The sequence below is a fragment of the Heteronotia binoei genome, chromosome 2 (assembly GCF_032191835.1).
Source record: "Heteronotia binoei isolate CCM8104 ecotype False Entrance Well chromosome 2, APGP_CSIRO_Hbin_v1, whole genome shotgun sequence".
Lineage (NCBI taxonomy): Eukaryota > Metazoa > Chordata > Lepidosauria > Squamata > Gekkonidae > Heteronotia > Heteronotia binoei.
This window is the reverse complement of record NC_083224.1, coordinates 175,443,557-175,471,331: the sequence shown is the minus strand read 5'-3', so window position 1 is coordinate 175,471,331 and position 27,775 is coordinate 175,443,557. Positions and strand designations below refer to the sequence as shown.

General features: G+C 46.7%; 2 protein-coding genes across 2 annotated transcripts in view; one reads left to right on the top strand and one right to left on the bottom strand.

Annotated features, from left to right (window-relative positions):
• The first annotated feature begins 328 nt into the window (after positions 1 to 328).
• NPHS2 (NPHS2 stomatin family member, podocin) lies at positions 329 to 15,127 on the top strand. The gene is made up of 8 exons (XM_060233366.1): positions 329 to 605; positions 4,036 to 4,139; positions 6,656 to 6,728; positions 8,426 to 8,508; positions 10,586 to 10,789; positions 11,930 to 11,985; positions 12,738 to 12,816; positions 14,816 to 15,127. The coding sequence occupies exons 1-8, from the start codon at positions 329 to 331 to the stop codon at positions 15,089 to 15,091; spliced, it is 1,152 nt and encodes a 383-aa protein (XP_060089349.1). The 3' UTR covers positions 15,092 to 15,127.
• Positions 15,128 to 26,238: 11,111 nt separating this feature from the next.
• AXDND1 (axonemal dynein light chain domain containing 1) overlaps positions 26,239 to 27,775 on the bottom strand; it is a 45,793-nt gene continuing 44,256 nt past the window's right edge. Inside the window, exon 25 of the mRNA XM_060233051.1 lies at positions 26,239 to 26,822. Coding sequence (XP_060089034.1) covers positions 26,239 to 26,822 — 584 coding nt within the window. The remainder of the gene's footprint in view (positions 26,823 to 27,775) is intronic.

The window sequence follows — 27,775 nt, the reverse complement described above, 5'->3', positions numbered from 1 at the left end:
GACTCAGTTGCAAACTGAAGCAGTTCATTAAGAAGTCAGGTTTAAGACTATGAAAGATCTGACCACAGTACATTGACTTTGAAGCTGCTGCAGGGCTATTGCTTTTGCCACCACCCACTAATCCAACTGCTGTCCTGAAATTTGTGGCTGATTGCTCCATCTAGCAAATTAATTTGTTGTGCATGAACAGGGATCCTCCTCCAGGAAAAAGCCTTTTGCTCTCTATCCCTCCCTTTCAGACAGGATAAATTGCCTGACAGTACAACTTTCCACGCAGAGGTGCTCTCTCAGCCACCCTGTCCTTAACATAGATCATCATCAAACAAGAATGGAAAAAAAATCCCGGAGCTCTTCTAAAGAGTCCAGTGGGAGAAACAGAGAAAAGGTAGCTCCAGGCATGAAGAAAGAGAGGGCGGAACATAACCGGAAAGTCAGCAAAGAGAAGCAGGAAACCAGCAGGAGGAAAAGGAAGAAGGAGACCCAAAGTACCCTTGAGGCAGACAATCAAGTCCACACTTCCACAGTGGTGGATGTGGATGATGTGGTGTCCTTCGATGAAGAAATGGAGGTGATGGCCCTCCTTGAAAGTGAGAAACTGGAGGAAGGTAAGGAGATATGTGGTGGCAGACAGCAGAAAAGCAGGTGAGTCGCTGGAGAGAGCATTGACTTGTCTGGAGAGCCCTTCTTTTGCCAGAGCCTGAATTTTCTGTGCCTCACTTTGGCCCAGCTGCCACATGTTGGCTATCTCTCCGGACACATTTAAAGACAATGTACAACACAATGTCATTACGCGTAAGCAGGGCTTTTTTGGAGCAGGAATGCAGTTCCGGACAGCTTGGCATCCGGGGTGTGGCCTAAAATGCAAATGAATCTAAGTATCCCATTGCAATTGTGCAAGCAGGCCAAGAATGGGGTGGAAACGATGGAGCACAGTGTTGTAACATCAGGTGCTTTCTTTAACTAAAATAACAGCCTGATCGCTGAGCCTACCCTAGCCATATCAGAGCTTGGAAGCTAAGTAGGGTTGGCCAAAGTTAGTACTTGGATGGGAGACCATTAAGGAAGACTAGGGTTGCTATGCAGAGGCAGGCAATGGCAAACCACCTTGTCTTAGCCACAGTGTGTGTGTATATATAAATTTTTTTGCCACTGTGTGACACAGAGTGTTGGACTGGATGGGCCATTGGCCTGATCCAACATGGCTTCTCTTATGTTCTTATGCCTTGAAAACTCCATGGTCCTGGGGACACCATAAGTCAATTGTGGCTTGACGCAGCACACAATTATTATTTATACCAGAAGGATGTGTGGGGACAGAGGACGTGTGAGTTGGCAGTGGCAGCAAGATATTTAAATTAAACAGGCACCTTACAACAGTTTCTTTCAATAGCTCTGCATCTACCATTGAAACCAACTGTCCCTAAATGGTAGACAAGTACCTTCTAGTGGAAGGGGTTAAATCCAGGGTGGGAGGAAAAAAAATGATAAGTGAAAAAGGATTACCAGCCCCCATTGGTTCAGCACTTCTGTGATGATCATTATGTTTAGTAAAACACCATCTGTAGGGAAAAAAATTGTCTTAACAGAAACAGCTTGGCAGGGGGCAGATGAATCTCATCAAGGTAATCCAAATTCCAAGCCTGCATCCACAGGCATCAAACTGTGTGCGCAGGTATAAAGCGGCCACACTTCCAATTAATCACCATTGCATAGATTTATTTTGGAGTTTTAACAGTCTGTATGCATGACAGCGTCAGTTTTGTATATTCATCCAGCAGCCCCCATCTATGACTCTGTAGCAGTTTCAGAATTACACCGTTCGAAGGATTGGGATCAGGGTGTGTGCACCGCACACTGTTTCGTGCTTAGATTCCTTTCATAGCAATGTCAAATTCTATACTCATGCTAGCATTTATGGAACCAAAATTAAGTGGGAGAGCAGTGGCACTTTAAAGCTTAGCACGATTTATTACACATAAGTTGTTGGAGGTCACCGATGCTTGATTCAGTATACATCTGGCACATGGAAGTATTTGCTGGAATAAACTTTATTGGTCTTTAAGGTGCCCAGTGGACTCCTGTTTAATTTTGTCGTAGCAGAAAAATATAACTACCTCTCTAGATTTCTGATTATGGAACTAGTTCACTTATGCATTATCCACATGCTATCATTACTCCTGTTTCGTATCCCGCCCCCCCCCCCCCCCATATTGGTCTTTTGGAACTTCATGCCTGGTGTTGGGTTTTGCTCCCTTGAGAAATATAAGCGTAAATGGAGATGGTTGGATTTCCTCCAAAATGAAAATGCTTAAAGTAGAAATTACGCGAGGGATTGTTCACACTGCCCATTGAATGTTAGTCTCTGGGACAATCTACTGCAGACTTTTCTCCTTTATTGATATTATTTGTTTCCTCATGGATTCCTCCCAAAGTGTGGTATTTCAGTACTATATTTTACTGTATTTACTCAAATGCAAGACTTTTTTTTTCAATGGCTTGCTTGCTTATGGGGTGGGGGGAACTAGAGAGGCCTATCTTATTATATTTACATACCAGTTATATCCAGTAGTTTTGAGAGTATATAACACAGTTTTAGGTGTGTTTGTTTTACATTCAGGGTCATCTTTCAAGTAACATTTTCATCATTGCTGCTCCCTTCTGATAGTTGTGTCCAATGCTCTCTCTATGCTGTGTCTTGTGAGAAAAATGTTTTCTTCGCGAGCTACTGCATTAAAGTTGTGAGCTCCTGCATAAATTAGTTTGTTCTGGGGACATTTTTCAAGAGCTAAGACAAAAATGTGTGAGCTGGAGCCTAAAAAAACGATGAGCTAGCTCACACTAACTCAGCTTAGAGGGAACACTGGTTGTGTCATAGTTTTCCATACAGCAAGGGCAAAGTCATGTCACCCACAACCTCAGTGCTTTCAGTCCCTCTGTTTCCCCTGATTACAAAGTATTTTGCAAATAATCAACTTTGCCAGTTACATTAGGACTAGGGTTGCCAATCCCCAGGTGGGGGCAGAGGATCCCCCGGTTTGGAGGCCCTCCCCCCCGCTTCAGGGTCGTCAGAAAGCGGGGGGAGGGGAGGGAAATGTCTGCTGGGAACTCTGTTATTCCCTATGGAAATTTACTCCCATAGAAAATCATGGAGAATTGATCCGCGGGTATCTGGGGCTCTGGGGGGGCTGTTTTGTGAGGTAGAGGCACCAAATTTTCAGCACAGCATCTAGTGCCTCTCCCCAAAATACCCCTCAAGTTTCAAAACGATTGGACCAGGGGGTCCAATTCTATGTGCCCCAAAAGAAGGTGCCCCTATCCTTCATTACTTCCTATGGAAGGAAGGCATTGAAAAGGCGTGCCGTCCCTTTAAATGTGATGGCCAGAACTCCCTTTGGAGTTCAATTGTGCTTGTCACAGCCTTGATCTTGGCTCCACCCCAATGTCTCCTGGCTCCACCCCCAAAGTCTCCTGGCTCCACCCACAAAGTCCCCAGATATTTCTTAAATTGGACTTGGCAACCCTAACTAGGATCGATTTCTCACTCACCTTATGCCGCTGTCACATTTGTCTTCTCAGCGTGGTGTCCTTTGGATTTCCCACTATCTGTGCCGGGGCTGCAGCAAACATTGCAGTTTTTGCATGGCAAACAGAAACTGGTTTTTAGCGGTTTTCGTTTGCCGTGTGTGAAACCCACGATGTTTGCTGCAGCCCCAGCGCAGATAGTGGGAAATCCGAAGGACGCCACGCTGAGCCGACGAATGTGACAGCAGCATAAGGTGAGTGCGAAATCAGTCTAGATTTGGAGTTCAAATATGCTTGTCACAACCTTGCTACTGGTTCCACCCCCAGTCTCCTGGCTCCACCCCTAAAGTCCCCAGATATTTCTTGAATTGTACTTGGCAATCCTAGGCTAGTCTGAGCTATCGGGTCAGGGCAATAATTCTGACCTTGTCAGAAATAAAGCACTTGCGCAGGTTGGGGAAAGCAGGTGCTTCCTCTCATCTAATCCATTGTCTTTTTACCCCTTTTTTGTAGGTACGAAATCTGTAGGCCTGGGCTTCTGTGAATGGGTTCTTGTCCTCCTCTCTCTCCTTGTCATCCTCATCACATTTCCTATTTCCATCTGGTTTTGCATGAAGGTAAAAGCACTCAGCGAGGGAGATCAACCATCGTGTTGATAGTGCATGTACAATAGAGTTGCCGGCTCCAGGTTGGGAAACACCTGGAGATTTTGGGGGGTGGCGCTTGGGAACAGTGGGGTTTGGGGATGGGGGGGGGACCTACCTCAGCATGTGCTATAAAGTCCACCCTCCAAAGCAGCCATCTTCTCCAAAGGAACTGATCTTGATTGTCTGAAGATCTATTGTAGTAATGAAAGATCTCCAGGTACCACCTGGAGGTTGGTAGCCCTATGTACAGCTCCAAGCTGTAGCTCCCATAGGCAGAAACGTCCAGGAGCTTGGATTCATTCATGCTCATACCCCTTTGTGTAAGCAAGGACTGGATAGAACCTTTTTAAGGTGCAAATGCATAAAACAAGAGGATTTTTAGTGTGAATCAAAACGATGTAGTGGGGCAGCGTGACATGACCCTATAATCCCCATCTAGGAATCTGCAAACTGGCCTCAAGCATCTTTGCTTTATAAAGAATCCTCTGTTTGGTCTAGGCTTCCCAATCCCCAGGTCCCAGCGGGGGATCCCCCGTTTTTACAGGCTTCTCCCCGCCCCCAGCCAGCGGGGGAAGCCCTGCCCCCCACAATCACCACGTAGTTTTAGAGCTCCTGCAGGTCCATTTTTAAAATATGTGCCTTTAAGGCTGAGCAGAAAGCAGGAAACAGGAAAGGCTTCGGAGAGATTCCCTGGTTTGGAGGCCCTCCCCTCGCTTTAGAAAGCGGAGGTGGGGGGAGGGAAATGTCTACTGGGCACTCTATTATTCCCTATGGAGAACGATTCCCATAGGGAATAATGGGGAATTGATCTGCGGGTATTGGGGGCTCTGAGGGGGCTATGTTTTGAGGTAGAGGCACCAAATTTTTAGTATAGCATCTAGTGCCTCTCCCCAAAATACCTCCCAAGTTTCAAAACGATTGGACCAGGGGGTCCAATTCTGTGAGCCCCAAAATATGGTGCCCCTATCCATTATTTCCTATGGAAGAAAGGAATTTAAAAAGGTGTGCTGTCCCTTTAAATGTGATGGCCAGAACTCCCTTGGAGTTCAATTATGCTTGTCACACCCTTGTTCCTGGCTCCACCCCCCCAATGTCTCCTGGCTCCACCCCCAAAGTCCCCTAGCTCCGCCCCCAAAGTCCCCAGATATTTCTTGAATTGGACTTGGCAACCCTAGTTTGGTCTGTAAACAGAGTGAGTTCTCCTTCCCTCTCCTGTGACATATACATTAACATTACTAACATTCAAACAGGCTGCTGTGGAAGTTCATGGGGTTTGTTTGGCTGCTGGGGTCCAATAAAGCAGACAAACCAGGTAAAAGCTGTTTATTTTGCCAGGCAAAAGGTGATCACAGAAACAAATCTGAAAACGATCACACACAACTGAAAGTGGGCTAGCCAATTACAGGCATTGGCTATATAGTATCTGGGCATGCACAACAAGTTGGGGTTTTTTTGCTTTTGGATACCTAATATTTTACATAAATTCCTACAAAGTTCTTACAGCTAAGCTGACAGCTGCATATTTCAAGCAACAGTCTATGCTGTGACATCCTTGATTTCTGCCGTAGAAATAACTCAGTCATTTGCTCTTTAGCTTCCTTTAGATAAGCTGTTTTAAGCATAAATCTATACTTCTGCTTTCTTGCAAAGCAAACAGAGGTTCAAAAGTGAGCAAACAGGGCTCTCTTAATGCTAAGCTGAGCTGAGCTATTTCAAGGTGAAGAATAAGAAAGATAACTCTTATTTTACACCTTTACTTACATAACCCTCTATTGTTAATGGGGGTTACCCTGCTTGACAATAATTTTAATATGCATCAGGATAACATTCAACATTTTAGGTACCTTGATTTCTTTTTCCCCCTCTACGCAAGTCAATGACTCCCCCACGTATAACTAAGAGTAAATTAAGGTTGCCAGTCTCCAGGTGGGGAATGGAGACCTCCCAGAATTATAGCTGTGATAACCGGACTTACCCAGATTGCTTATTTATTTGTTATCCATTTCTTTAAAACATTTATTCCACTTCTGCTGGAGAAAATGACTGCTTTGGAAGGTGGACTGTATGGCATTATACCTTAGCAAGGTCCCTCCCCTCCCTGAACCCCACCCTTTAAAGCTCTACCCCTCAAATCTCCAGTATTTCTGAACCTGGAGTTGGCAACCCTAAATAAACCCAGAAGAGTGACAGTGAGTTGAAGGTTGATTACAGTGTCATTTTAAGCAGAGTTATACTCTTCATTGGACTCTGAGGGGCATAATTCGGGAGGGACCATTTGCCTTCCATATTGTTGATTTGAAAAGTTTTATTTGTTTTCCATATTGTTAAACAAGAAGAGCAGCCCGAAAGAGTTTGTTGTTTTATGTTTGTGCATGAAAACCATTTCTTTTGGTCGGCATGCCTAAAGTGGAAATTTCCACAAGGTACCCGGCTCTGCCTCCCCACCCACTCCCGATCCTGTCATTAATCTGAGTTTCCCTTGACAGATCATGAGGGAGTATGAGCGCGCCATTTTGTTTCGCTTTGGACGCATTCTTCGAGGAAGGCCCAGAGGGCCTGGTAAGTATGGAGGAAGAGCCCTTGTCCTGATACACAGCAGCAGTAGGTGACATACTGTACATGCCACAGTTGGGTACATGTGTGGCACAGGTGGAATGCTAGGGGCATAAACTAAGGAACCCCTCAGAGTTTAACAATGAGAAAACTGGCTTCCTCTCTTATCATTGCCTGGACATTTCCTGGAACTACAACAGATCTCCAGCCTACAGAGATCATTTCCCCTGGAGGAAATGGCAACTTTGGGGGGCAGGACTGTATGGCATTATACCCCACTGAGTTCCCTGCCAAATCCTACTCTCCCCAGGCCCCACCCCCAAATCTCTAGGAATTTCTTAGCCCAGATTTGGTAACCCTATCCTCACTAGACATTGTACTGAGATTGTACAAGACTATACCACAGGGTGTTCATTATACATCTTTTCCAATGTATTTCTCCATCAAATATTATTTATTCAAACTCGCACAAAGCACACACCGAGGAGGGTCCAAAACCTTTGGGGCTTCCATTAGTGTTTACATTCATGTTCTTTCAAGCATTGTATAGCAGACTGACACATGGTTTAGAAACACACTGAAGCATCCTTTAGACCTGAACAATCCCAAGTTCAAGTGTGTTGTGCTAATAAAATCATTAGTTAGGCAAATCTCTTTCCCATTTCCTCATTTCCAAGCTGCAGAATGTCCAGAATGATTAGGAAGAGGCAAAAATTTTACTATCCACCATCACACAGTATATCAGGTGAGCCTAAACAGAAGTAACACCCAAGTAAAGTAATGTGCTTCAGTGGATTTAGAAGGGGATAATTCTGCTTGGGACCTCACTGCATAACTGCAGGAAGATTGCTATTGTTTTCATGTACCTCAAAACTGAACATGATTGTATCTTCCATATAGAATAGAACTGTCTGGAACTGACGGTGGGTATTTTTTTCTTTCAGAGTGTGAGGGAGATATGAGAGTAGGATTGCCAACTCTGGATTGTGAAATACCTGGAGATTTGGGGGGTGGAGCCTAAGGAAGGCAGGGTTTGGGGAGGGGAGGGGCCTCAGCATGGTACAATGCCATAGAGTCTACCTTTCAAAGTGGTCATTTTCTCCAGGGGAACTATCTCTGTCGCCTGGAGATCAATTCTAATCCAGTTGTAATCCTAGGAGGTCCACCTGGAAGTCGGTGATCCTATATTGGGGAGGGACTGTGGCTCAGTGGTAGAGCATCTGCTTGGTAAGCAGAAGATCCCACGTTCAATCCCCGGCATCCAACTAAAAAGGGTCCAGGCCAGGCACATAGGTGTGAAAAACCTCAGCTTGAGACCCTGGAGAGCCACTGCCAGTCTGAGAAGACAATACTGTCTTTGATGGACCCAAGGGTCTGATTCAGTATAAGGCAGCTTCATATATAAGAAAAGGATCTATGCCCATTACAATCGCACAGTTGTTCCTGTTCACAGATTTTGAATTTTTATAGCACTATAAGCCTAAAAGATCTCTTTAACCAGAGAGATGTAACAGTGGGTGTATGGGCAATTTATTCCTGTACATTCTGCTCTTTGACAATGCTATCACCTGTCTCCTGCTTGTCATAAAAATCCGAATTTTTAGTCTATATAACCCATTAGCTTTGGTGTAAAGAAATGTGATTTTACTTTACAGTGTCCAGTTTTCATGTTCTGCTGTTTTCTTCTCTCCCTAAATACCTAGGTTTGTTCTTTTTCCTTCCCTGTCTGGATACCTACCACAAAATAGATCTTCGCCTCAAAACCTTAGAGATTCCTTTCTATGAGGTAAGTTAGTCCAGTCACAGCAAACCTGATCTATGAACACATTTGTGGGAGGCATAAAGGTAATATACAACATATTTATTTTTTTTAAAAAACTAGTAGGACAAATTTACTAGTGTGGTGTAGTGGTTAACAGTATTGGACTATTATCTGGGAGAGCCAGATTTGAATCCCTACTTGTGCCATGGAAGCTCGCTGGGTGACCTCGGGCCAGTCACACTCTCACCTATCTCACAGGGTTGTTGTGAGGATAAAATTGAGGACAGGCGAATGATATAAGCCACTTCGGGGCCCCATTGGAAAAAAAGGTGGGATACATATGAAACAAACAAGCAAATCCATCAACAGTAGCACCATCCCCAGCTATAAACCAGTATAGAAAAAGTCCCAGGACTATGAAGTCATCAGGAAAGTGGAGAAACGGGCCAAGAAGAATAAAACAACCAAAAGATGGGATAACATTTCAGTTAGAAGCCTGGGTGAACAGAAATGTTTTTGTCTGGCACCTAAATGTTTTTGTCTGGCACCTCTAAGGGAGGGACGGTGGCTCAGTGGTAGAGCATCTGCTTGGGAAGCAGAAGGTCCCAGGTTCAATCCCTGGCATCTCCAAAAACGGGTCCAAGCAAATAGGTGTGAAAAACCTCAGCCTGAGACCCTGGAGAGCCGCTGCCAGTCTGAGAAGACAATACTGACTTTGATGGACTAAAGGTCTGATTCAGTATAAGGCAGCTTCCTTCATATGTTCATATGTTTAAATGCTAACAGAGTGGGGCTGCGGCAGGGTGCACAAAGTTCCAGGTTCAGTCTCTGGCATCTCCCGTTAAAAGGATCAGGCAGCAGGTGATGTGGAGAGTCTCTGCGGCTACTCAGAATAGACTACTGACAATAACAACCAATGAGCTGACTCAGTATAAAGCAACTTCCTGTGTTCAGGATAGGCCTCAGTTCGTCTTCGGGTGAAAGGGTATTCCATAATAGGGGTGCTATCACTGAAAAAGCCCTGCCTCTGGCAACCACCCCTGGCCTCTCTACAGGTGTGGGGGGCTTGGAATGAAGATTGTAACTGGCAAGCCAATACATGAATTAGTTCAGCCATGTTTCAACCAAAGTATTAGAGAACCAATGTAGGGTTGCCAGTCCCCAGCTGGGGGTAGGGGATCCCCAGATTTGGAGGCCCTCCCCCTGCTTCAGGGCTATCAGAAAGCGGGAGAGGGACTGTCCACTGGGCAGTCCATTATACCCTAAGGAGACCTGTCCCTTTGTATAATGGAGAATTGATCCATGGTTATCTGCAGCTGCAGGGGGGTGTTGTTTGAGGTAGAGGCACCAAATTTTCAGAATAGCGTCTGGTGACTCTCCTCATAAACCCTCCCAAGTTTCAAAAAGATTGGACCAGAGGGGCCATTTCTATGAGCCCCAAAAGAGGGTGCCACCATCCTCTACTATTTCCAGTGGAAGGAAGACATTTAAAAGTAATGCAGTCCCTTTAAATGTAATGGTCAGATCTCCCTTTGGAGTTCAATGGTGCTTGTCACAACCTTGCTCCTGGCTCCAACCCCAAAGTCTCCAGATATTTCCTGAGCCAGACCTGGCAACCCTAAACCAACATGGTAAAGTGGTTAAAGTGTCAGACCAGGATCTGGGTAAACCCAGCTTCCAATCCCCACTCTGCCATAGAATATCGCTGGGTGACCTTGGGCCAGTCACACGGTCTCAGCCTAACCTACCTCTCAGGGTTGTTATGAGAATAAAATGGAAGAGAGAATGATGTCAGCTGCCTTGGGCCCCAAATAGGGAGAAAGGTGGGATATAAATAAAGTAAATAAATAAATATTAGTAAGTTGTCCACCTGTAAAGCCAGGTCATAAGCATCACCGTCTACTCCCGTCCCTTGGTCTTATCTAAACAAATGTAACACCCAGTCTTCTACTAACATGCAAAGATGATGGTGAATACTTATCCTTGCTGAACAATCGGACCAGATTGCATCCATACTTGCTTGTTGCCAACATCACTAACCCCTTCCTCTTCGCCATTTATGCACTGGATAATCACAGACAATATGTTCTGCTCACCCTAGGTCATAACCAAAGACATGGCGAGTTTAGAAGTCGATACAGTCTGCTACTACCGAATGGAAAACGCCACGCTTCTCATAACGACCCTTGCCAGCCTCTCAAGTGCAATTCAGCTACTGGTGCAGACTATTGCAAAGCGTTCCCTGGTGCATCGATCCCTCACGGAGATCCTCATGGAAAGGAAGACCATTGGACAGGAAATAAAGGTGGGTGGGGTCGAGGTTGCTGAGCAGGGAACTAGGGGACAGAGTTCTCCATACACCGGTTGCTCTGTGGATTGGAAAGCTAGGCTAATTGCCACTACTGTGTGGCTACAAGTTCAATGGCCCCTTCATTTAATATGCGGTGATTGGGAGCTAAAGATTTCCATGCTATGAAGGTAAATAACATTACTTTGTAAATAATTTCCCATCTGGCCTCTGTTACAGGAACAGGACATTTTCGTTTTGTGGGCCAGGAATAGTGTATTTGTCTGTCATGTGTGTTTAATATGTATAATCTGGTTGCTATGAAGAAAGGTTTAAACGCTTGGGACTCTTTAGCTTGGAGAAACGTCGACTGCGGGGTGACATGATAGAGGTTTACAAGATAATGCATGGGATGGAGAAAGTAGAGAAAGAAGTCCTTTTCTCCCTTTCTCACAATACAAGAACTCGTGGGCATTCGATGAAATTGCTGAGCAGACAGGTTAAAACGGATAAAAGGAAGTACTTCTTCACCCAAAGGGTGATTAACATGTGGAATTCACTGCCACAGGAGATGGTGGCGGCCACAAGTATAGCCACCTTCAAGAGGGGGTTAGAAAAAAATATGGAGCAGAGGTCCATCAGTGGCTACTAGCCACAGTGTGTGTGTATATATAAAAAATTTTGCCACTGTGTGACACAGAGTGTTGGACTCGATGGGCCATTGGCCTGATCCAACATGGCTTCTCTTATGTTTTTCTCTTATGCTTTATGTATTATCCTGCAGTCACTGCATTGTTTTATACTTACATAATACCATTTTCTGCATTGTGTAACATATCATGTCTAATACTTTTGTTTCCGATTACTGAAATCCTAGTCCTATTACATTGCTAACTAGATGTCTCATCGTATTGATTGCATTGGCTTACACTGTGTAATCTGCCTTGAGTCTCAGTAAGAAAGGTGAACTATAAACAAAGTAAATGCAATAACAGAGCATCTACATTCCTTCTAGGATAACCAAATACTCCATGTTTCAGAATACCTTTACAGCAGTGGGAGCCTTAGAAATCAACCTCCCACCAAAAATGTCAAATAATGTTACGTTCCTTGTTCTACCATACAAAGCTATAATTAGTAAACCACCTTTTTTTGCAGGTGGCTGTAGATGCTGTTACTTGCCAATGGGGGATCAAGGTGGAACGGACAGAAATGTAGGTATCAAATGCATCGGTGTGCAGAAATACTGACAAAATGGCAGAGAAAAAAAGGGATTAGAAGGCGTTTGTAAAATTTTGATTCCACTTTCTTAAATATCCTCTGCTCCTGTTTTTGCCTTCAAACTCTCTGTCCGCAGACTGCTTCTTAGTTCAAAAGAAATACTAGGAAGTGATGAGACTGTCAACAAGCTGGTGAGAGTTGTCAGAAGCAGCTCAGATCTCCCAGTGCTGCCTGTATTAACCAGTGCAAGACTTTAAGCATTTATAGCCCACTTTTCCTCTGGAGATCTCAAGGGGGCCTAGATACACAAAGTTCCCAGATGCTCTTAACATCTAGGCAGTATTGCCAGCTAGGTGGAGTCACACCAAGACTCCTTGCCTTGGCTCCTCCTCCTTCCCCTCCCCATAAGAATAATTCCCAGTATGATTTTCCTTCGCATATCTATCTCACAAAAGCAGATATTGAAATAAATGTGAAATCTTTTAAGGTGCCACTGGACGTGTTTTATTGTCCTTTAAGAGACGGCAGTGAAGGTACCTTGCAGCCAGCTGCCGTATGGACTGGTACTCAAAGTGAGCATCTGGTTTGTTCTGACAGCAAGTTAGCCATGGAAGCAGAGACCTTCTGTGTCTCTTGAGTTTTGCTTCTGAACTAAACTGCTGTATCGTGTAGAATCGTTTCATGTAGTTTCCTACTGGGAGACTGCACAAAGGCCAAGTCCCCAGCATGCCTATTTCTATTTCAGAAAAGATGTACGACTGCCTACTGAGCTGCAGGAGTCCCTGGCTGTACAAGCAGAAGCCCAGCGACAAGTCAAAGTAAAAGTAAGAGCACATTCATGTCCTGTATGTTCATGCCTGGAGGTCTCTCATACTAGCTTCCTTGGTCAGATCGCCATTAAGTTCCTCTGTTCATTGCTACAGAATCTACTTGGCATACAGGTCTTGGGACTTCGTGTTGCCAGCCTCCAGATGTTGCCTGGAGATCTCCTGCTATTACAACTGATCTCCAGGGGCAGAGATCAGTTCCCCTGGAGAAAAGGCCACTTTGGAATGTGGACTCTATGGCATTATACTTCATTGAAGTCTATGGCATTACACCCCACTGAAGGCCCTCCCATCCGCAAACATCACCCTCCTCAGGTTCCACCACCAAAATCTCCAGGTATATCCCAACCTGGTCTGGCAACCTTATCCTGGGTTCAGTTCCTAGCATCTCCAGTAACAAGGATCAAAAAGTAGTAAGTGACATGAAAGACTTCTATCAGAAACCCTGAAAAGCTGTTCAGAGTAAATAATACATACCTTGATATGTCTGACCCAGCATAAGGCAGCTTCATGTGCTCAATCCTAAATTTACATACAAACCAGTCCTGAGTTTATAATCTGTGAGATTATTAAAATACTCCCTTCCTCCTCCTTTACATTACGATGTATGCTAAAGTGAAGCAACTGGCAGCCAGAATACCAAGTACAAAGTGTTGTGTCCTGAGCTTGAGGTGTGACACAATAGACTGAGAGGATCCAAATATCTGCATTCCAATTGGTAGCTACAAGGGACACAGGTCTTTGTAATGCATTACTTTCTCCTAGGGCAGCTGACACAGACGGGCCGTTTAACTTTCCAAATCAGCCAAGCAGAGCAGGTATAACAATATTTATTGCTGGTGTACATCATAACGCCCCAGCCAGGCCTCCATCTTGGAACAGCCCATAAACGGGAACACCCCCCTCTACTGGAACATGCCCAATGAAAGTCCTCAACAATGGCCAACTAGGCCACTAGGTGGCAATAACAACTGAATATATACAGTATTAAACTTTCCCGTGAATAGCAACAAGGCCTTTTGCAGAACCCTTCAGACAGCCAGCCCAGTGTCATGGAGATCAAGGTTTCCATCTTAGTATATTTCATACAGCCCTTCCTTCACTGAGCCCAGGGCAGCATAAACGGTTCTCACTCCCCCATTTTGTTCTTGCAAGGACTGAGTGAGGTAGGTCAGGCTGAGAGAAGAGGACTGGCAGAAGATATCCAGTAGGCTTCAAGGTTGATTTAGGGGTTTGAACCCAGATCTTCTCATCTGCTGTGCAAACCACTACTCTGTCCTTCTGAAGTTCACTGGGTAGAGCCTGGAAACCTCTCAGAACTGCAACAGATCTCCAGACTACAGAGATCAGTTCCCCTGGAGAAAATGGCTACTTTGGAGGATGGACTCTATGGCTTTATATCTTGCTAAGGTTCCTTCCTTCCCCAAACTCCACTCCGAAATCTCTAGGAATTTCTTGATTTGGCAATCCTGTCTTTGGGTGACTTTGGCCCAGTTACACTTTACAGGACAAAAATGGGGAAGGGGAGAATAAAAATATACTTATTAGATAGGATGCTTATGCAGAGACACAAGCAAAGGGTTCTTTATTTTCTCCCACCCACCTACCAGAGTCACAGAAGCTTGGGCAAAGGGCTTTCCTCATACATCTTAGAAGCTTCTCTGGCCAGAAGAAATATTCTGTAAAACCATTTGTGACATTTTAGATTGAGAGGAGGGTGTTAAAAGAGCCATTTGCCGATAGCTCCTGCTATATGGTAGAAAGTCCATTCAAAATCTTTCCGCTGTGTGTTTGCATGTAGGAGTTCATTGTTTTTAAAGGCAAACTCTGAATTGTGTTGAAGCCAAAATGGCATAATAGGTGGAGCAGAACAAAAACAGGGGGAGGGAAATTAAGCCAGTTTGGGGGCTCAGCTTGAAAATGAGCCCACAGCTTTTAAACTCCTACACAATACAGATTTGACAAGAAAACCCTTTCCGATAACCTTGTGTTTTAGGTGATAGCTGCTGAAGGAGAACGAGCTGCTTCTGAATCCCTGAAGCAGGCTGCTGAGATACTGTCCAACACCCCAGCCGCCATCCAACTGCGTTACCTGCACACCTTACAAGCCTTGTCTGCGGACAAACCGCCCACCCTCATTTTACCTTTGCCCTTTGACCTCATGAACCTCTCAGCCGGGCCAAGCCAGAAACCCACCAGCTTTAACCTGCCTGCAGATACACCCATCCACCCAGAAGTCCCCAAGGACCAAAAGGACTCTCCCATGCTATAGGAACACAAGAAAAACAAAACAGAGAATCTCAATTGCAAGACACAAGAAAAACAAAATAGAGAATCTAAATCACAAGACATGGCTGATGCTGGGTTGGGTGATTTCTGTAGTTAAAGGGCCTGCTTAAATCTCAAAACAGATAAATTCAAAGAGAGTTGGGTCCATTTCACACATTAGGTGGCAATGAACCCAGACATGCTTGATACAGCGCTGCAGTCAGTTCTAACTCTCTCAGGAGTTTTACACATACAATGCATGTCTTTTCTGACAGTTTGCCTCATTTTCACATGGCTGTCTTACATGTTTGTATAAAAATCTAGAACCATAGGCTTTATCCTGCCAAAATTTCCCACTGATGGAAGAATTTTCATCTGTTGAACTCTGCTTCCTTGCCTCCCCTCTCCCACTGCAACCCAAAGTGCCCCCTGACATTCTTTTCTCGGGGGACAGGAGTCCACCAGGAACAGCATGAAGGGGAGCTGGTGGTCTGCATCAAGGGGTGGTTGAAATTGGCAAAAATGCCGCCTTCTGTCAATGGAAATCTTCTGTGGGATCCAGCCCATAATGTTATATAATGGATAGTATTAGATCTTGGGGAGCGGAAACCTGCATTCAAGTTCTTGCTCTGTCATGAAATTCACAGGTGACTTTGAGCCTATCAATGTATTTCAGTGTTATCTACCTCACAGGAGTGCTGTGAGGGTAAAACAGAACAAGGTGGATCATGCATGCTGCCCTTGGTGTGGTGAAAATGTATTCATTTTTTTAAAAAATCTAGCCTCTAGAACTGCTTAGAATCATAGAGTTGGAATGACCATTGGTACTTACAATGAAGGGTCCTTCTCCTCTGAGGTCAGGAGGCCATCTCTGTGGTGATTCCCATCCATCCTTCAGGGAGGCAGGAAATATTTTTTTCCCATGGTCATCTAGTCCAACTCCCTGCATAATGCAGGAAATTCACAAATACCTTCCCATTAAGCTAAATCTTTAGATTCTTCAGTGCCTTATCTTTAAAGGCGGGCAGTGTCCCAGATAAAAGTCTGAAATGTGTGAAGACTTGAAGAATCAGTCCTTTGGGGAAAACCACTTGCCAATTCCCACTTCTCCCGGGATCCTGCTACAACATGTCTGCAAAGTGAAAGTGACCAGTACAGCACAAAGGGCTTGAGACGCTGCTGCTGTTTGTTTGCCTCAATTGTTAATTAGCTCAGGGAGCAGCCCTCCCCTGGTCCCTCATTAATAGTTTCTGAGAAAGCCAACCAAGGACACAAAGTAGTTGTTCTGACTCCTTGAGCAGAGGGCCAAGAAATGCATAGCTGGGGGCCAGGGCTTTTTTTGTAGCAGGAACTCCTTTGCATATTAGGCCACACACCCCGATGTAGCCAATCCTCTAAGAGCTTACAGGGCTCTCAGTACAGGGCCTACTGTAAGCTCCAGGAGGACTGGCTACAACAGGGGGTGTGGCCTAATAAGCAAATGAGTTCCTGCTACAAAAAAAGCCGTGGCTGGGGCCACGCTGTAGAAGCTGGCAGTTATTTCAGAATCCCAGGTTCATTCTCTAAAGCTGTACAGGTTCTTATGATTGTGCAGACAAGCTGGTGGGATTTCTAGTAAACATAAAGAAGAGGCTTAAGGGTAGGACTTCCACAATGTTTCTTCCCTCTGGCGCTGAGTCTAGCTGTTCTCTTACCCAGGGGTCATTTTGTAGAAAAAGAGGTGCCGGAGTTCATTAGCACAACTCTTTTGCATATGCAACACACCCCTGACATCACCGGAAGGTGTACTAAGTTATATCAGCTCAGCATTTATCTTAACAATGCTTCTTGAATTAGAATTGTCATAATAAAACCTTACTCCCATCATACTTTTTAAATTCCTTTCTCCTATGTGGCCACAGTGGCATGAGGAAGATCTCCATCTGTCTGCATTTTATGTTTTGGTTATTTCCCCATTTTTTGTGGGGGGAAATATTAGAAAGTTTGTCAAATCTTAGAGTTCAGCAAAATTCTCAAAGATATTTGAACAACGAAGCCCAGGAGCAAGTATTTGGAGGGGGGCGGGTTAGGAAAGAAGGAAAGAGCACAATAAAATTTAGAGGCTCCAGAGCTCTGCTCCTGGGAGCTCCTGCCAAGAATGAGGCCTGCCCTTACCTCTTTCTTGCCCTTAAAATGCGTTGCCATGAGTGCCAGTTTCTTTCTGCAAATTGAGCAGCAGAATAAAGCATGCAAAGGAACTTAGAAAGCTTCCAGAAAGCTTTTGATAAAGTTCCTCATCAAAGACTCCTTAGAAAGCTTGAGAGTCATGGAGTAAAAGGACAGGTCCTCTTGTGGATCAAAAACTGGCTGAGTAATAGGAAGCAGAGAGTGAGTATAAATGGGCAGTCTTCGCAGTGGAGGACGGTAAGCAGTGGGGTGCCGCAGGGCTCGGTACTGGGTCCCATGCTCTTTAACTTGTTCATAAATGATTTAGAGTTGGGAGTGAGCAGTGAAGTGGCCAAATTTGCGGATGACACTAAATTGTTCAGGGTGGTGAGAACCAGAGAGGATTGTGAGGAACTCCAAAGGGATCTGTTGAGGCTGGGTGAGTGGGCGTCAACGTGGCAGATGCGGTTCAATGTGGCCAAGTGCAAAGTAATGCACATTGGGGCCAAGAATCCCAGCTACAAATACAAGTTGATGGGGTGTGAACTGGCAGAGACTGACCAAGAGAGAGATCTTGGGGTTGTGGTAGATAATTCACTGAAAATGTCAAGACAGTGTGCGTTTGCAATAAAAAAGGCCAATGCCATGCTGGGAATTATTAGGAAGGGAATTGAAAACAAATCAGCCAGTATCATAATGCCCCTGTATAAATCGATGGTGCGGTCTCATTTGGAGTACTGTGTGCAGTTCTGGTCGCCGCACCTCAAAAAGGATATTATAGCATTGGAGAAAGTTCAGAAAAGGGCAACTAGAATGATTAAAGGGCTGGAACACCTTCCCTATGAAGAAAGGTTGAAACGCTTAGGGCTCTTTAGCTTGGAGAAACGTCGACTGAGGGGTGACATGATAGAGGTTTACAAGATAATGCATGGGATGGAGAAGGTAGAGAAGTACTTTTCTCCCTTTCTCACAATACGAGAACTCGTGGGCATTCGATGAAATTGCTGAGCAGACAGGTTAAAACGGATAAAAGGAAGTACTTCTTCACCCAAAGGGTGATTAACATGTGGAATTCACTGCCACAGGAGGTGGTGGCGGCCACAAGCATGGCCACCTTCAAGAGGGGGTTAGATAAAAATATGGAGCAGAGGTCCACCAGTGGCTATTAGCCACAGTATGTATGTGTGTGTGTGTGTGTGTGTGTGTGTGTGTGTATATATATATATATATATATATATATATATATTTTTTTTTTTTTTGGCCGCTGTGTGACACAGAATGTTGGACTGGATGGGCCATTGGCCTGATCTAACATGGCTTCTCTTATGTTCTTATGTTCTTAGTGTATATTCATCTGCCTAAATTGCCAAATAAATCATTGTTAAGTTGGGGTTTGGCGAGGAGGGAGATAGTAAACTTCAATATAAGACAGCAACATCAGCCCTAAAATGACTACCAGAAACACTGCTTACAATTCAGAACCATCCCTCCTTCCATTTGGAAAGGAGCTGATCATGTCACTGCATGAGTGCTGGAAAATCTTACAAGCAAGTATGAAAGATGTGAGAGTCATGCAAGGAGACAGACTTGTTAACTCTACTTTACCTTACAAAGTCTCAGATAATTTTTGCAAAGACCCTCTCAGAGGGTATCACAACAGACTTATGCTGGTTTACCCCAATATCCTCATGAAAAGGGTGGATGAGGGTTATGGAGATCTCACTATTATTCAAAAATGCTGAGGAGAAAATATGATGAGAGCTGCTCAACAGCAGCAAGAATCATTCACAGCACTTCTAAATGCTTCCGAAGCACGGTGGGAGATGATAGAAAATTCCACTGATATATCCCCAATTCTGCAGTTTCCCCTACTTCAAAACTGTCAAAAAACGCTTTCTCCTACCTCCTACTGTAAAAACCGAAACAACCTCCCCCCCACCCGTTTCTTGCTGTTTCTGCTGCTACCAGTAATGAGTGAAAGAAAGATGCCTTAGCTACATTCTTTGAAATCAAGGGAAGGGCAATACTCACCTGATTCCGCATTTTGGAGGCACTTGGAAGTGGTGAGGGAAAGACTCCCTGTTTCTAGAGCAGGAGTGGCCAAACTGTGGCTCGGGAGCCACATGTGGTTCTTTCACACATACTGTGTGGCTCTCAAAGCCCCAGTCAGCTGGTTTAGAGAAGACATTTATTTCTCTAAATGACTTCTCTGAGCCAAGCCAGCCGATGGCTTGAAGAATGCATTTAAAGTTAAAATTGCTTTCTTTACACCTCTCCCTCCCTCCCGCACCTTCCTTCCTTCCCTCCCTCCACTGTGGCTGTCAAACATCTGATGTTTACTCTATGTGGCTCTTACATTAAACAAGTTTGGCACCCAACTCCACCTACCCATGTCCTCTGTATGTGCTAGAGAAGTGGAGCCCCCTTCCCCAGTAAAGGCTGGCCACCGACACTTAAGGACCCCTGTACTAGATGTCCCAAAGCCTCTCTGAGGAATAGCATGAAATATTTTGAAAAACTTCCTTCCATTTTGTGTGGGTGAATACACTAACAGGGAAACCCCACTCTCGACTTTGAACATTTTACAAATAAATAAAGACTTGGGAAACAATCCATCAGGGTTCAGCCAATGGCTGTCCATGTACTGTGCTAATACACTAACAGGGAAGTAGCCCCCGTGCTCCAGAAATGTGCAGTCCTTGAACGACGTCCTGCATCTGCTACAAGCAGAAGCCCAAAGGCTTTCTTGAGGTCATGGTCTTCTTCAGTGCTTGGGTTTGGTGGGCTTCTTAGCCTTAGTGGATGATTTAGACTTTTCTTTCACACGGGCAACTACAGTAAGAGATTAAAAGAGGCATTAAGCAGCTATATTGCAGCCCACAGCCGACTTGGACTAGCAGGACTAATTCACTCTGTTAGCCCCCGGACATAAGAAACACTGATTCGCGACACCCAGGTTCAAGGACACTGGACAGGAATGTGTGTGGGACCCCAAACAAGGGTTCATTCCAGTTGCCATCTTTTCCCATATGCTCCTGTGCTGTAATAACACCAAGGCTTTTTTGGAAGAAAAAGCCCAGCAGGAACTCATTTGCATATTACAGGTGGAACTCATTAGCATATTGCATATTACAGATTCTGACTGCAGGTTTGGGAGAAAGCAGCAGCAGTGGTGGGAGAAAGGAGGGAAAGTAGCAAGTGAGAGGGAGGGTGTGGAAGGAAGAGCAAGTGGACAGTAGGGTGGGAACTAAAAGAAAACAGAGAAAAGGGTAAGAAAGGGAGAGAAAGTAGGGGATGGTGTGTGGGGAAGGGATGGGATATCCCTCCCCAGCTTGTATCTTCACCTTAGGATTATACATATGTATGTTAAGAACATTATTTATTTATTTAGAAAAGTTACCTGCCCCTCTCCAGAGACCTGCTCGGCGTGGTTCACAGAGCAAAAACAATAAAAGAAAAAAATAAGAATAACATTGTAAAGATTAGTGCAATTAAAACAAGCCAGTGCATAAAGCAGTATAAAAAACATTCAGCAACCTAAAATTGTACCCATAGAAAGTCCTCAGACTAGAATCAGACCTCAGGAATAACTAAATAAAAAGGTGAAGTACCACCACCAAAACATACCTGTCTCTGCCTGCCCTCTGCAAGTGGGGGCATGTAATGTACTGGGTTTGGAGATGTTCAACAGCAAACATACTTTATTAGCTAGCACACTACAAAGACAACATGGCGGGGCCGGGTACCCGCTTATACGCATTCACCAGGAACAACCCTTTCCCAGTCCAGCCCAATCCTGAATGGTTAAAGTTCACGCCACAGTTCTTAATAGGCAGTTAGTCAAGTCTTTCCCTAGTCAAGTGACTTGCGGTTTCCCACAGCTCACCTGATTGCACTAGGTACTCTGTGTTGGAAATCCAGGGACTGAAATGCAGTACACAACACCCCTCCCCTCCTAGTTCAACACACATAATCCCGGAGATATTCTGGCGACCACCGTTCCTGTTGAGAACGCCACGGCTCGGCTGGAGGTACTGGGGCTAGAGGGATTACACTGGGTGCTGCCAGTTCATCACTGGGAGGCGAGGAAGGGGGAAACCCACTCTGTGGGCTCTGAGAGAGCAGAGTCCTTTCACTGTCTCCTGCTGGGTGGGGGGGCATAGCCAAGTCTCTGTGATGTTCGGAGAGCAGAAGGTCTGGAGTAGGAGTGGTGGTAACCCAAGGTGACCCCAAAACCTCCCCGTCCTCCAAGTTCTCAACCTCTTCCAGTTCCAGTCCAGCAGTGCAACTGATCTATGTGTTGACGGAGGAGCTGACCCCCTTCCGTTGACACCTCATATGACCGGGAGCCGATGACCGCATTACTCGGGCAGGCAGCCACTTCAGTCGACTGGAAAAGTTCTTTGCATAGACTGGATCTCCTGGAAAGAACCCCTTGTGGCTTCCCGGTTCTCGGGAGAGTTGCATAGGTCTGGTGCTCAGTCAGGATGCAGTCTGTGCAGCCAGGTGATCAATTGCCTGCCAATTAATAATTCTGCTGGGCTCCAGCCCGTAATGGGGTTCAGGGTAGTCTGGTTCCCAGAAAGGAAGGCATCCAGGCGATGGTCCCAATCCCCATAAACTTTGCAACTGTGGGCCTCCTTAGTTGTGTGGACCATATGCTCTACTTGGACATTGCTGGCTGCGTGGAACGGGTCAGACTGTATGTGCCGGATGAGGTATCTGTTCAGGAATTCCTGGAACTCCCGGGAGGTGAAGGCAGTACTGTTATCTGTCACTACAGTCTCCAGTATCCCATGTGTGCAAAAGGCCCTACATAGAGCTTGGACTGTGGCTAGGGTGGTGGTGGAGGCCACGGGAATCACCTCCAGCCACTTTGTGTAGGCATCTACTAGGATGAAGAATATTTGGTCCTGGTAGGGCCTCGCAAAGTCCAAGTGCAGCTGTGACCAAAGCTTGTGGTTGGATTCCCAGCGGTGTACAGGGGCACTGGGCAGCTCTTGACTCTTGGCAGGGCTGGCAATGTTTCACCCACGCCTTTATTTCCTCATCCATTCCTGGCCACCACACATAACTATGGGCTAGAGCCTTCATACACGTTCTCCCTGGGTGCATCTTGTGTAAGGCTTCTAGCACCTGCTTCCAGAGTGGGGTGGGGAGGAACTACTACTTGGCTACCCCACAGGAGGCAACCCTTGTGTGCCAACAGTTCATTCCTGCGGGATGCAAAGCCCCTAAACTCCAGGTCAACACGGCCCATGGGCCAACCCTTCCCCACCCATTCTAAGACTCGTGAAAGGATATGGTCGTGGCCAGAGAAACAGGCAACCTCCAAGGCATGGCGAGGCCGATTGGGCAGCATGTCTATAAGCATCACGTGGTGAGCAGGTGCTGGATCGGTGTCTACAGACGGTAGTGGGAGGTGGCTGAGGGCATCCACATGGCCCAACTTCCCCAGGCGGTAGACTAGGGCATAGGAGTAGGCATTCAGGAACTCATTCCACCGCAGGATGCACTGGGATAAGAACTAGGGGGTCTGGTGGTTTGGTGTGAGGAGGCCCAGCAATGGCTTGTGGTCCATGGCAATCATGAACCACTGTCCATGTAGGTAATCATGGAACTTGCGCACCCCAGCCACGATCGCCAACGCCTCCTTGTCAAATTGGGCGTAGTTGTGTTCCGCTGGTGACGAGGTTCACGGGTAATAGGCCACTGGGACCTCCCACCCATCTGGAAGTTGGTGGCCCAGGACAGTCCCAACTCCGTATGGGGAAGCATCACAAGCTACAATCACCAGAAGGGACTAATCAAAGTGATGCAGAACCGCGTTCAATACAAGAATGTCCCTGACCACTTGGAACGCGGCTGCCTGTTTTTGCCCCCAGACCCACGGGGCTTTTTTGTCGAGGAGCCGGTGTAGGGGTTCGGCCAGGGCAGCCTTGTGGGACAGGAATGAGTGATAGAAGTTCAGGAGCCCCAAGAACGCCTGAAGTTCCGCCTTGCATTTGTGGCCCAATTGTGGTGGAAGTTCAGGAGCCTGTCTTATCAGTAGGGGGAATTGCCCTGGTCTTATCAGTAGGGTGGATCCCTGCTGCATCAACCGCAAACCCCAGGAACTCCACCCTAGGAACCCTGAGCGAGCACTTCTTGTGCTTCACCTTGAGGCCCACGTTCTGGAAACAGTGTAGTACCTTGCAGAGGCGACAGCTGAATTCTTCAACGTCTGGGGCCGCAATTAGAACGTCATCAAAGAACGGCTGTACTCTGGGTATCCCCTTGAGAATCCATGAGAGTTTGAAAAATCCCCGGAGCTATGCTGACCCCAAATTGTAGCCGCCACACCTTGAAAGGCCCTGATGAGTTACTATTGTCTGGGCTTCCACTGTCAGCTCATCCACCAGGAGCTGTAGGTAGGCCTGGACCAAGTAAGTAAGTAAAATTTTATTTATATCCCGCCCTCCCCCGCCAAGCAGGCTCAGGGCGGCTAACAACAGCAAAACAACAATACATTTAACAAAACATTAAATTAACCCCAAACCGATTAATACATTAGTTAAAACAGTTACTAAGTCTAAAAACATTAAGTTAGATCTGACAGTACTGTTATTAATCGACGCTATGCCTGTCAGTTTGTGAATGATGGCGGATCTCCAGACTGGACCATTTTGATGTTTCTTTGTGGACTTGGTCAGCCGTTCATGAATGCCTGTTTGAAAAGGGTGGTCTTGCAGGCCCTGCGGAACTGATCAAGGTTCCACAGGGCCCGCACCTCCTCTGGGAGTTGATTCCACAAGGAAGGGGCCGCGGTAGAGAAGGCCCGTGCATAGGTAGTCCGAAGTTTAACTTCTTTTGGCCCAGGGGTGGTCAATCTGTTTTTACCTACTGACCTCAGTGCTCTCTGGGGCTCATACGGGGAGAGACGGTCCCTCAGGTAGGTCGGTCCTCGGCCATATAGGGCTTTAAAGGTAATCACCAGCACTTTGTACTGGACCCGGTATACAATCGGCAGCCAGTGCAGTTTGCGCAGCCCCGGCCGTATATGCTCCCATCTTGGGAGGCCAAGCAGCAGCCTGGCCGCCGCGTTCTGCACTAGCTGCAATCTCCGGGTCTGGCACAGAGGCAGCCCCATGTAGAGGGCGTTACAGTAGTCCAATCTTGAGGTGACCGTCGCATGGATCACCGTTGCTAGGTCCCGGCGCTCTAGGAAAGGGGCCAACTGCCTCGCCCGCTTCAGATGAAAGAATGCTGACTTGGCAGTGGCTGTTATCTGGGCCTCCATTGATAATGAAGGCTCCAGTAAAACACCCAAGCTCTTTACCCGCTGCGCCGCCTTCAGCGGCGCACCGTCAAAGGTCGGGAGAGATATTTCCCTCCCCAGAGCGCCACGACCCACACAGAGAACCTCTGTCTTCGCTGGGTTCAGCTTCAGCCCACTCAGCCTAAGCCATGTTGCAACAGCCTGTAGGGCCTGATCCAGGCTCCCCGGGGCAGAGGCGGGCCGGCCGTCCATTAGCAGATAGAGCTGGGTGTCATCTGCATATTGATGGCAACCCAGCCCAAACCTCTGGACAATCTGGGCAAGAGGGCGCATATAGATGTTAAATAACATCGGGGAGAGAACTGCTCCCTGGGGCACCCCACAATCTAGTGTGCGCCTCTGGGATCGTTCACCCCCAATTGCCACCCTTTGTCCCTGACCCATGAGGAAGGAGGAAAGCCATTGTAAGGCCAACCCCCTAACCCCTATGTCGGCGAGGTGGTGGATCAGCAGCCGATGGTCGACTGTGTCAAATGCAGCCGACAGATCTAATAACATCAGCACTGCCACACCGCCTCGATCCAGTTGCCGTTGGAGGTCATCTACTAAGGCGACCAAAACCGTCTCCATCCCGTGGCCTGGCCGGAAACCAGACTGGCATGGATCTAGGAAGTCCAGCTTCCTGAAAATCTTGGAGCTGGCCAAGAATGCGAGGACGTGGCTCACCACCAGAACCGAGTACACATGGTCCTGGAGGGCCTTGTTTATTGTGCATTTATAGTCTGCACATATGCAGATCTCCTGGTTTGGCTTTATAGGAGTGATGATGGGGGTCTCCCATGAAGCGTGGGAGATGGGCTCTAAGGCCCCCTGACCAAAGAGACGGTCCAGTTTAGCTTCAATCTTGGGTTTCAGCATGAACAGGACCTGCTGTGCTTTCATCCTTATGGGCTGCACAGTGGGGTTGAGCTGTAACGATATGGGTGGCCCTTTGTAGCACCCGAGAGCCCCATCGAACACCTCGGGGAATTCCTGGCACACATACTTGAAATTGTGAGGCTGTACGAGGTTCACCCTGACAATTTCTATCCCCAGTGGTTTGAACCAGGCTATGCCCAGTAAGCTGGTGAGCTTTTGCCTCACCATAAGTATGTCCAGCATCCCATCAAAGTGCTTAAACTGCACCCGGACTCGGCCACACCCCTTAATCTGCACGGATTTTTTTTTTAAAGTCCTGCAATATGAATCCAGCCGGCTGCAGGAGCGGATCGGCGTTGGGGCATAGCATGTTCAGGGTCTCCTTCGAAATTATGGAGAAGGAGGACCCCAAGTCCAGTTCCATCAAGCAAGGGGCCCCGTTGACCAGCGCCGGCACTTTAATTTTATCAGGGGTGTCCTGGGGCAAGCTTAGTACCTGGATACTGGTCAATGAGGTATCTGTTGAGTCATGGTAAGTCAACTGGCGCCTTTGGTTGGACTTGGCCCAACAGGCTCGTGCTATGTGGCTGACCTTTCCGCAGCTCCAGCAGTCCATGTTCCAGAACGGGCAGTCACAGCGCTCGTGTAGATCCCCACAGCTGGCGCACTTCGCTGGGGCTTGCTTCTCGGAGGTCCATAGATGGGCTACAGGCCGCAGTCCACAGCGGGGCTGGCAGCAGAGTCAGTGTGCTTCTTCCCCATCCGAGCTGTTGGAAGCCAATGCTGTTGCATGGTGTGCACTCGTTGCAGGCCAGCTGCAGTGGGCCTGCTCAAAGGCAGTCACCTGTTGGGAGTGCTAGCGTGAGGGTGATGTGGTTGGTGGCAAGCAGCTTCCAGAGTAGCTTCTCCTCCCGGACGCCCACCACAAATTGGTTGAGCAAGATCTCTTCCAGGTCCCCCATGAAGTCACAGTGCAGGGTGAGACCTCGGAGTTCGGAGAGGTAGTCCACTGCAGACTCAGCCTGTCGCTGCTGTCTAGCGTAGAATGTGTGCCAGCGTGCGAGGTGGGTCGGCTGTGGCGACAAGTGGTTGGTCACTGCCTCGATCAGGCCCTTGTAGGTGGTGGCCGCGAGTGTGGTCGGCGCAGTGAGGTGCTTTATCAGTTGCAGAGTCTCTACCCCGCACGAACTCAGCACGAGCGCCTTCTGGTCATCTGCTTCCTCCATCTTGTGCAGCTGGATGTAATACATGAGCCGGTCCACCCATGACTCCCACAGGTCCGGCCTGGTTGGGTTGAACTCTGGTAGCTGGTGTCCTGGAGCGACAGCCATGATCCCCACCGCGATGCAGGCTCTGAGTGTGGTTAGAGCACTGGAGCTGGTGCGCGGAGCGTACGGCGCAGTGGAGCAATAGGCTGGCTCAACAGGATCCCACCTTCGTCACAAGTGTAATGTACTGGGTTTGGAGACGTTCAACAGCAAACATACTTTATTAGCTAGCATACTACAAAGACAACATGGCGGGGCCAGGTCCCCGCTTATACGCATTCATCCGGAACGACCCTTTCCCAGTCCAGCCCAATCCTGAATTGTTAAAGTTCACGCCACAGTTCTTAATAGGTGATCAGTCCAGTCTTTCCCTAGTCAGGCTCACCTGAGGGTACTAGGTACTCTGTGTTGGAAATTCAGGGACTGAAATGCAGTACACAACAGGGCACAAAAAGCACGGTTTAGGAATAGGCAGGGGTCATTTAATAGAAAAAGAGGTGCTAGAGCTCATTAGCACATTTGCATAACTTACTTGCATCTGCCCTGACATCAGTGGAAGGTGTACTAAATTATATCAGCTCAGCATCTACCTTAAAATGCTTCTTGAATTACAATTGTCATAATAAAACCTTACTCTCATCATACTTTTTACATTACTTTTTCCTATGCGGCCACAGTGGCCTGATGAAAATTTCATTTGTATTAGAAAGTTTGTCAAATCTTAGAGTTTAGAAAATTCTCATAGGGGGTTTGAACAATGGAGCCTAGAAGCAAGTATTTTTGGGGGGGGGGGGGGGGAGAAAGAAAGAAAGAGCACAATAAAATGGAGAAGTTCTGGAGCTCCATTCCTGTGAGCTCCTGCCCAAAATGAGGCTGGGAATAGGGTTCCAAAGCAGCCATTCTCTACAGGTGAACTGATCTCTGTCACCTAGAGATGCTGTAATAGCAGGAGATCTCCACCTGCTACTCTTCTTAGAAAGAGGATCTTATCTGACAAGCTGACCACTTAATATATGAGAACCTTTGTCTAGATTGTTAATACCTTAGAAGAGGGGAGCTCACAGAAGTGAATGGTCCTCTACTCAAATATTATCCTCCA